Below are 11,323 nucleotides of genomic sequence, written 5' to 3'. Positions count from 1 at the left end.
AAGTCACACAAATAGATCCGCCCGTGTATATTCTTTTTATTTCAAATAATCTATAAAAAAATATTTGTATCTTGCTCGAAATGTTTTTTTGTATGTTGTATTGATTTTCTTTGTATTTCAAAGTGACATTAATTTTATTTTGTCTCCAAAAGTGGTCGATCAAACCAGAATCGTACTTAGAATATAAATATTACGATTTTAAATTATTATAAGTAATCCGAAATTTTTCCAATTATTTATTACTGTTAGTATATATGGTTACCGACATGCGTCTGAAAGTATTAAATACGAGTTCGTAATGAGTCTGAAAGTATTAAATATGAGTTCGTGTATTAAAATTAGTATCCTTTGGTCGTGTCGAAAGGGACCGATAATATATTTATTAGTAATGCCAACATGGAAACCAAAAAAGAATCTAACGGCCAATTATATCACGACACGTATCCGAATTACTTTGAATGTCTTGGCTGATTAAAACTAAATATTTAAATCATATAAATTTCTTTGCATTTTAGTCCTATCGATGCATCTCTCGACCAAAACATATCTATATTTATGTTGTCTTTATATAGGTAACTTTTTGAAAATTGAGAAGTCAAACTGACTTTTTCGTATTTGTAAAAAAAAAAACTGACTTTTGATTCGATTTGTATTGAAGTATTATGTTGTCAAAACATATGAGAACTTGAACCTTTTCTGTAAAATTCTTCATTTGGAAAGTTGGAACACCACTAACAGACATAAAGAGGGTACAAAAATGTATATCGACTCAAAGGGGATAAACACTAAAGTAACCATTGCCAACACGACCAGGTGCCTTACAAAATTGAACTAGTGTTTCTGACCTGCTACATAAGCTACAAATTTGGATAATTGGTATCCCATTCCTCTCTTTCTTGGACAGAAACTATATCTAGAAACCTGGCATAACTGAGAGGTCTGCTATTCCCTTCGGCAGGTCTGAAATTTGCCGTAGGAGTGCAAGCCTGTTCATTCTGATTCTTTCATCTTCCTGCATGCAGAATATGAATGCGATATGTGCGTTAACTGAGCACACCATCATCGTTGTACATATTTTCAAAATGGGAACATTGACAAGAGAAAATGGAGAAAATATCTGGACTGCAAGCCTTTGAAATGTTTAATATTTAGAACTTAGAGCTCTAAATGTGACAGTGAGTATCAACCTCGAGGCTGCATATTAATTACAGAACATATGGTTGCCTCGGTTTATGTATAATACCTAGCTCTGTGGATATGAAAAGATATCTTTACACCAAAAATGAGCTATGCAGCAAAAAAATGGAGATAGGTGCTTTAACATTCATATTAGAAGGGTTCATACCACCATAACAAAAACATTATTGAAGAAATCTTCCAAAGGTTGCACTAGGAGGCAAGATTCTTTAACAAAATCATCCACTTCCATGTCTGCATTACAGATGCAGGTTTAGCAACACATAAGGGAAGTAAAATAAAAGAAGAAAATTTGTCAGAATCAGTTCTATCACTAAATCGATTCGATATATGAAACTAGTAATTAGCAGAGGGATAGGGAACCTCGATGTATTTTACTCCTTAATGATGAAAAAGTGCTCCACAAAGCTCTCTCTTCCATTGATACAAAAACTGCCTCGTTCACCTGACAGGAAGCTTTCGACAGTGAGTAAAGATGTTTAAAACTGAAAAAGAAAAAAATTAGATGCCGCCTAAAACAATAATAACCAAACGCATGTATATAACATGAGCATCCATCTGTCTAAAGCACATATGAAAACTTAGGGCGTCTACAGACCATTCGGATTGCCAAATCATAAATTTGGAATGTGCATAAAACTAAAAAAATAAGCGAGAAAGCTGAAAGAATGATGGATTCTCGTCGTATCTGGCTGATAGATAAGTTCATGTGCTTTTGTACTAAATTAGTGCTTCAAAATCACCGTATGCAAGGTCCTCTAATATCAAATGAACCCATATTACCCAATTCATAGCAGTCCAACTAGAATTCAGATGAACAGCACATTAAAATTCATTCCAAGGCAGAAAAGGGAAACTACTGAAAACCATTTGGTCCCCCAACATGCTTCATGAGTCATGACAAGCCACTTGGACATATCAATATAGCTCCTCAACAAAGAATTGCGAGAGTGGCCCGTAAAATTCTAAAAGATTCTCCAATACAATTTATCAAGTTAAGTTATATGTGCCACAAGGGTGTAAACAAGCCAACATCGGACAGAGCTTTTATATTTTTTAGACTCATATTTAAGCTTTTTATTTTAACTCAAGCCTCTCGTCAGGTCAGTTCTAAAGTTGATCTGGTTCAAAGAAAAATACAAATAAAGACATCCTAAATCGTATGCTGAAGAGAAGGTTGATCAATTTTTCAACCACAAAATGTTATTATACATGAAAATAAATTTTATTTTAATATAGGTAATATACTAAGTAATTAGTAAACACAGAGAGAGCTAGACATTTTTATGAAAGGGTGGTGACATTTTTTTTTCAAACTAATTACTAAATAACTTTAAAATATAGTTATATTGTTCTAACATTTACCAACAAAATAATATTAATTAGATAAACATATATCTGTAACACAATTGATTCTAAAAAATAATCTTAATTTAGTATAATAAAAATTCAAAATAAATTATTTAAGAATAAAAAAACTAGAATGCCAAAGTTTCCAATACTTTATCAGTTAATCTATTAGCAGAATCTAAAGAATTGTTTCTTAAAATAAAAAAAAATCAATTTTTTATTACTAACAATGAGCCTATATAAGACATGCCAATCGAAACAAAAACAATAGTTAAATAATCAAACAACTACTCAGACTCATTTGATCATCCATGGTTTAAAAAAAAAGAAGAGAAAATTAAAAATATGATATTGCTAAATCAACTTTTACAATTCTGTGAGCAAACTATTTAAATTAAAATGAACTGAAAATAATACAAAACAACAACAACTCGCATCAAGAATCATCAATAATTACTAAATACATTGAAATAAAATAAATAATGAGTATAATATATATCAACAAAGCTTTATTTTGCAAAAATACCATATTGGGTTATAATCGATTGTAAGAGACGAACAAATTTAGAATTTTTAACTTTATTTACAATTTGAAATTTAAGAAGAAATTAAGAAAAGGGTATAATCATATTTTTAGTTTTATTACTTTATTTTATTTTTGATATAACATTTTTATAGTTAGAAAATTTTACAAGAAAATAGAGGGTGTGCAGGCGGCCTCAAATCTGCCTCCCATCTCCCCCACTAACAGCTTAAAAGCCCACGTTCTGTCACTGAGTATACATTTTCGATATATAAATAAATAATAATAATAACAAATAGCTATTAAGTCTACTAATGAATTTTGAACAAGCATATAATAGTTCAAGCGACTCATGAGCCAATGATTCATCTTTCATACCAAATTTCAACAAGCATTTTCTTGTATTTATCCAGAATTCCACATGATTCTCTAGGGAACAATCACATAATATTGGAAAACCACGGCCGAATCAAGGCAAACAGAGAACTGAGGAAGATGAAATGTATGAACAAAAATCATCGTGCATGGTTAAAGACTGGAGTAAATCACTCATTATAACAAGGGAAAGTGCGAATACATCATGGGATTTGGTGCGAATCACGCTTGGGAAGGCAGTTCAGAGAGGTGTTCAAATTTTTCCATTTCAGGCTAACAAAGCAGTGTGGTGGCCGCACAATGAGGAGGAAGCTGCATTCTACTTGCGATTGAAAAAATGCTTTATGGAGAAACAAGTTACTTTATTTTTTGACAGATGGAGGCCGCAAGTCAATTGTGAAGAAGAAGTGTTTGAATGCTGCAATAGTTGGGTGCGATTGTTCGGGTCACCTTGGGATCTGTGGACCATTGAACTTTTCCAAAGCATAGGAGATAAATGTGGAGGATTGTTAAGCATCAGCTATGACACATTGCACCTAAAAGATTTGTCAGCGGCAAAAATTAAAGTGGTGGGATTGGAAGGTGGTTTCATAAATAGGATTCTGAAGATTCTAACACCAAAAGGACAGATGGATATTCGAGTGATGGTGGATTCAGTCAACTTAGACGCTTATGAAACATATGAAAAAAGATCGTATGCTCAAGTGGTAGTCAATGGTGCTAGAGTGTTGGTGGGTTGGGGTTCATCGAAGAAAGGTATTGGAAATGGTAGTTATGAAAATCATGACGGTGACAAGAGGAAAATGGATTCGGAAAACTTCAAACATAAGAATCATACATTGGATGAAGGATCCTTCGAGACAAAGCATAACTCTCAAAAAGGTGGTTCGGCCATCACACCTCGTTTTAGACTACATGATGCCGAGGTTACGGGACAAATGACGGAAGGAAGATGCTGCTTTTCAGAACCATTGCTTCGAGGCAGGCAAGTTAAGATTCTTAAGAAATTGAGGCCGAAAGAAGAGGACGAATTTCTCAAAGGGACAATCAACAACATAGAGGAAAATAACAATCCAAAAGAAAGAACATTTGAGTTTGTTTATCAGAGGAAGATTGGGAGGTCAAAGAAAGAGACAGCTAAGTTCACACAGCGAGGAGATCGACTTCTTACAATCATCGAGAATGGGATTCATATGCATGAGGCAGAAGATGGGAAATGGGATCAAACAATATCAAATGATGCAATGGATGCCAAGTCAGAGGAAGAAGGTAATATCAGTGACGACAGCGGTCATCTTTCACTAAATTCAGATGAGTCATCTCCGCATTCAATGGAACTTGAAGGTTTAAGTGATTTTTTTGCATTATCTCCGAGGAAGGTTAGCACTTTAACCAATTCTCCTTCTGTTTTTCTTGATCAAAAATCTTTGTTCCTGTGTCAGTATCGGGTGAGGGGTTGGTGGGAGGGCTTCAGATGTCAGCTGGGGGGGGGGGGGGGGGCAACGCAGTTTGCTGAGAAGTCGGGTATGTCGGGGAAATTCTTCTTAGGGCAGCAATCTGGGCAGGAAGGAGAAGTGGGTAATGAGGGGTTCGAAAGGGAAGAAAATGAGTGGGCTGTTGAAAATGAATGTCTAATAAAGATGGGGGTGGAAAGAGTGGATTTCTCAAACAATCAGGTTGAAGGTATAGTTGATGGAGTGAAAGCGAAGTAGTTTTAATATGACTGTGGATGGTGATGAGGTTAATCAATGAAATATTTTCATGGAATATTAGGGGAGAGGGTTCAGCAAGACGTAGGGGGGTGATACGAGCCGTCATTGTTAAAGAAAAACCGGATTTAATCGTGTTGCAGGAAATTAAGAGGGAGGTGGTGGATAGGAGATTTATTTCAAGTTTATGGAAATCAAGGTTTGTGGAGTGGGTTACTTTACCTGCATTGGGTCGGGCAGGGGGAATTTTGATTATGTGGGATCCTAGATTCATTTCGGTTAAGGACAGCTTGATAGGGGAGTTCTTGGTTTCAATCAAAATTCAAAAGGAAGAGTCCATTGATTGGTGGTTCTTGGCTATTTATGAGCCATGTAAACCAAGCTTACGAAATAATTTCTGGGATGAAATGGTCGGGCTAAGGGTTTTATGTGATCCACCGTTACTGAATGGAAAATTCACGTGGTCGAACTTAAGGGATATGCCTATTTGTTGTAGACTGGATAGATTCATGTTCACGACAGGTTGGACTGAAGTTTATCCATTTTACAGGCAAACAATCTTGCCACGAATCACATCAGACCACTTCCCTGTCATTTTGGATATGGAAAAAATTAAGTGGGGTCCGACACCGTTCAGATTCGAGAATGTGTGGTTAAGGGACAAATTTTAAATCTTCGGCATCAGTTTGGTGGGAAAGTGCGGCGGTTCGAGGTTGGGAGGGATATAAATTCATGATGAAACTAAAATCGGTCAAGGTGGAAATCAAGAGATGGAATGAGGAGGTTTATGGGATGGTGGATATGAGAATGGGTGAGTTAAGACGAAAAATCAGCTTGTTGGATGAGCTGGAGAGTGAGGAAATGGGGTCGGAAGAGGTAGCAAATGAGAGAAAGGAAAATAAAATGATGTTGGAAGATTTAATATGTCGACAGAATCGAATCCATTATCAAAAACCAAGATTAAATGGGTCAAAGAAGGGGATCAAAATACAAAGTTTTTCCATTCACTGTTAAATCAAAGGAGGAGTAGGGCTACCATAAACAGATTCGAAAGGGAGGATGGATCGATCACAAGTGATGAAGAGGAAATTGTATCCATTATTTTGAGGTTTTTCGAGGAGTTGTATGGAAAGACGAATGCGAGAAGTTGGGGGATTGAAGGTGTGGAATGGTGCCCCATTGACGAATTTATGAGCCGAGAATTAGAGAAATTGTTTACAGAAGAGGAAATAAAGAAAGCGGTTTTCGAGTGTGATGGTGGTAAGAGTCCAGGGGCAGACGGATTTACTTTGGCTTTTTACCAAGATTGTTGGGATATAGTAAAGGGAGATATTATGAGAGTTTTTGATGAATTCCATCGGACGGGAGTCATAAATGGTGTTACCAATGAGATTTATATTTGTTTGATAAGGAAAAAAAGTGAATCTATCAAAGTTAAGGACTTCAGACCGATTAGCCTAACCACAAGCTTGTATAAGATTATAGCAAAAGTCTTAACTACAAGGATAAAAGATGTTATATCAGATACAATCTCGGAATCCCAAAATGTTTTTGTAGAAGGAAGACAGATACTCGATTGTGGTCTTAGAGCGAATGAATTGATAGAAGAGGGAAGGAGAAAAAAAAAGAAAGGGTGGGTATTTAAGGTGGATTTCGAAAAGGCTTATGACAATGTGAATTGGGAGTTCCTCGATTTTGTGCTTAAGAAAAAAGGGTTCGGAGAAAGATGGAGAAAATGGATTAAAGGATGTGTGTCGAACGTTTCATTCTCGGTTATGATTAACATGAGGCCAAAGGGAAAAATTAGGGCACATAAGGGTCTTCGATAGGGAGATCCTTTGTCTCCGCTATTGTATAATTTGGTAGTGGATGTTTGGGAAGATTGATTGACAAGGCCAAAGTAACAAATATGATAAAGGGGATTGAGGTTGGTAGAGACAAGATAGAGATTTCTCACATCCAGTTCGCGGACGACACACTATTCTTTGCGAGGAATGAGGACCACATCAGGTTTTTGATTCGACTCGTGAGATCATTTGGGTTTATGTCTGGATTGAAAATAAATTTGGAAAAAAGTGCTTTGATGGGTATCAACTGTGAAGCAAGTGAGGTTGAGTTGTTGGCACAAGAAATTGGATGTGGAAAGGAGAGTTGGCCTATTACATATTTGGGAATGCCTTTAGGGGGAAATCCATTGAAAGTATCGTTTTGCGAGCCGATTGTCACTAAGGTGTCCAAAAAACTAGCAAGTTGGAAAAAAGCGTTTTTGTCAAGAGGAGGAAGATTGACTTTGATATCATCGGTGTTGAATTCTATTCCGATATATTACTTGTCTCTCTTTAGAATGCCAAAATGTATTGCAAAGCTGATTGAGAGGATTTCGAGAAATTTTTATGGGATGGAGCGGATGGAGATGTTCATAGTCACTTGGTCGCGTGGAAGCAAGTGTGCAAACCGAAGGATAAGGGGGGGCTAGGCGTTGGAAATATCCTTTTGAGAAATAAGTCCATGATGGGAAGTGGTGGTGGAGATTTTGTGCCGAAGATGGAACTCTTTGGAAGAAAATTATTGTGAGTTTATATAGGATTCAAGAAAATGGGTGGGATGCGGGTTTGGCGAGAAATGCTACGTTCAAATGTCCTTGGAAGTTTATTTCACATATCTACCCGACTTTTCAGCCACTTGTGTCGACAGCGGTGAGGGGTGTAATAAGGTTAGATTTTGGGAAGATAGGTGGTTGGGGGATTCTTCTTTCAAAGAGCTTTTTACTGCTTTATTTCATTTGTCCACAGTTCATAATATGCCAATTTCTCACTATTATTCTTTAGATAGCGAATTGTCTACTCAATCCTGGGATTTTCATTTTAGGAGGGCAGTCAGAGATGAGGAAATCATTCAATTGACCGAGTTATTAGGGTTGATTGAGAGTATTAGGTTGGTGGAAGGGGTAGAGGATTACCGAGTGTGGCGAGGGGATTCATCTGGGGTTTTCACGGTCAAATAATTCTTTGAGTCTTTTTTTCCAACAACACACTTTCCACGTTATCCTCTTCTCGATCACATTTGGAAGGTTCCGGTCCCGATAAAAATACAGGTGTTCTCATGGATAGCTACACAGGGTAAGTTACCGACCACGGAGACGATGCAAAGAAAATGGCCCTCGATGAATATTTGTCCGAACTGGTGTGTTTTGTGTAAGAATGACTCAGAAAGTCAAGATCATATGCTCATCCATTGTCCGTTCTCGAGTCGTTTGTGGGCTAAGGCTTTGAAAGAACTTGAGTTGGTGTGGGTGATGCCGGAATCAACAAAGGACTTATTTGCTATGGATCTTGGGCAGCAGACAGGTACAAGAGGAAAAACTTTTTGGCGGGTCGTGGTACAGTGCATCTGCTGGTACGTATGGCTCGAAAGAAACAAAAGAATTTTTGAAGAGAAGGAGGAATCACGAGAACAATGCTGGGAAAGAATCAAGATAGTGATGGCAATGTGGGTTGGCGCTCATGAAGATTTCAAGAATGTCTCCATATTTGATATTTTGAGAGATTGGGCTTTTGTTTATCATTAAGTTTCAAAGTCTTGTGTAGTTCTTGATCTAGTGAATCACTAGTCCACTAATGTAATTTGACACTTTATTATCAATAACATATCGTTTCTTATAAAAAAAAAGTTACACGACAAAGTTTAGAATTCTTATAGATCACCACAATTCCACAAAACCTTAGGTCTACCCTTCCCCTATAAAGCACTCCAATGTTACAAAGTAACATCACAAAATCAGTTATCTTCAGAAAGGCCTATCCTCGTTGAAATTTCTATGCCCAACTAGGACCAATAATTTAAGTTCTCCAGACCTACTCTAACCTTCGCAAATGATAACCATAAATTATCTAAACATGCAAACTCTCGTGAACTTAGTTTTAAATATTTTGAGAGGAAAATAGAGGAGAATTAATGAAAATGCACAACCAAGGCTTTCAGAGGATAAAATTACCACCAAATCATCATGGACATCCTTTCCGCGAACAATTCTTGTTGGACGTGAATATGCTTCAATAACTTTGGGCAGCATTTCACCTTGTGATAAGGCTTCCATCTGCAAAGAGGGCCAAATATTCACACCCATTAAAAACAGTCTTAATCATGCATTTTAAGATTCAGCTGAAGCATCCCACAACGGTAATATTCAATCTTTACCTGATATATATCAACTTTCTTGATAAAAAAATTTACAAAACAAATTGATTCCAACAAAAGAACAAAGAGATTCTACACTCAAAAATGAAATATTAATGAAGAAAACAATTTTAATACTAAGCTGAAGATTTGTCTATCCAATTATTATCTTGGATGATTAAATGAAACTTACTTGATTGGGGTTGACTAAGGGTGGGTGTCTCAGGAGAGGATGGATAGCCAATGACGGGTGAAAAGCCGGTGTCATGATGGATAGCATTCATGAAGGTAAGCATGGGCGTTTGACTCAAGAGGTGGAAGGGGTTGATGCCATGCGTTCATCAGGATTGGATGGCAGTAACGATTCTCTCTCTAGGATGGAGGTTGAGAAGGTGCTTTTAGTGAATGAAGTAGGTACAGGTCGAGGTCTAACAATTTCAGGGAGTTGAAACGGTTGAATTTTGGGATTAATTATGAGAAATTATCGATTCAAAAGGGATCTGCAATGGTTAAATGAAGATTTTGTCTTGAAATATAAGGGGAGGAGGTTCGGGTAGACGTAGGGGATTAATTAAAGAAATAACGCGCAAATCGAGGCCGGACATTGTTGTTCTTCAAGAAATTAAAAGAGTGGATAGGAAGTTCATTGCAAGCAATTGGAAATCTAGGTTCGTTATGAAATGCTTTGATTTGTTGATAGGGAGTTGGAGTTGTGTGATCCACCTTTGTTGAATGCAAAGTTTACCTGGTCAAATCTTAGGGCTTCCTCTATTTGTTATAGGCTTGATAGATTCTTAGAGGTGTGGTTAGGTATTTTTCCCTTTTACAGGCAAATAGTTTTGTTTAGAATTACATTAGATCATTTTCCGTTAATTTGACACTTTGAAGGCAAAGTGGGATCCGACTCGTTTCAGTCGAGAATATGTGGCTAGATTATAAGAACTTTAAATCAACATTCCCATCGTGGTGGAATAACATAAATCTTCAGGGTTAGGAAGGGTATAAATTCACGGGGAAGCTTAAAGTAATAAAAAGTGATCTTGAAAAATGGAACGAAGAGGTCTTTCGTAATTAGAAGTGAGATATGTCGAACTTGAAAATAAGATTCAACGGTTGGATGACTAGGATAGTGAGGGCCGGGGGTCAAATGAGAAGAGATGTGTAAACTGAATCAGTTGGATAATAAAAGGCAAAAGTGAAATGGTTGAAGGAAGGGGATCAAAATACAAAAAAAAATCTATTCGCTACTGAATCAGCGCAGTAGCAGGTCAACCATCAATAAATTGGAGCGTTCGGGTATACAAGGTGTAGAATGAAGCAATATGGATAGTGAGTCTAGATCAGAATTTGAGAGACCTTTGTATTTGCTAGTCTGTTTGGTTGGAGAGGATTATAATGATTTTTAACAACGTAGAAGAGTTGTTTGAAGAGTGTCGGCAAGATTAAGATTCGAGCTTCTAGCTAGATAAAGAAGCATAAGGACTTGAAGACATTCTCGATTTCATATTTAATTAGGGATTGAAGTTTTATATGCAGTTAATGTGATCCGATCATTTGTCATTTATTGTGCAGACCTCTTGTCCGCGTTTTGTAAATATGGTAACTACAGTTTTATTAGATAATATATTATCATTTCCTGAAAATAAAAAGAATAATTTTCCATTGAGACTAATTAACATTGTGCACGAGTTAAGTTTCATAGACACGCTAAAAAGAACATATATGATGATATTATTACTTAGTATTTGATAGGGCAACTGGCAGACCAATTCTTAAGAAAACATTAAATACCTACCTTCCTTTCCACTAATAATGAGAATAATGACATCACTTACTCTGCGTGCAGACATAGCTGCCAGAGAAGGCTTATTTCCACGCTCAGCAAGAACAGAACGAACCACTTCTGGACTTATTCCTTGGTCAATCTGTCGAAGATTGGTCAAACTCATGAAATTTGTACAGTAACATAATGCAACTACAAAATATAAAAGCT

The 11,323-nt window shown here is 36.6% G+C and overlaps 1 protein-coding gene across 1 annotated transcript in view; it reads right to left on the bottom strand.

Annotated features, from left to right (window-relative positions):
- Positions 1-685: 685 nt before the first annotated feature.
- LOC140838471 (glycine--tRNA ligase, chloroplastic/mitochondrial 2) overlaps positions 686-11,323 on the bottom strand; it is a 30,271-nt gene continuing 19,633 nt past the window's right edge. The window contains 5 exon segments of the mRNA XM_073204806.1: positions 686-1,012; positions 1,346-1,431; positions 1,561-1,642; positions 9,149-9,250; positions 11,166-11,255. Of these exon segments, the coding sequence (XP_073060907.1) occupies positions 914-1,012; positions 1,346-1,431; positions 1,561-1,642; positions 9,149-9,250; positions 11,166-11,255 (459 nt within the window). The 3' untranslated portion in view covers positions 686-913.

This window comes from Primulina eburnea, chromosome 1, assembly GCF_022965805.1.
Source record: "Primulina eburnea isolate SZY01 chromosome 1, ASM2296580v1, whole genome shotgun sequence".
Lineage (NCBI taxonomy): Eukaryota > Viridiplantae > Streptophyta > Magnoliopsida > Lamiales > Gesneriaceae > Primulina > Primulina eburnea.
This window is presented reverse-complemented; position numbering and strand designations above follow the sequence as displayed.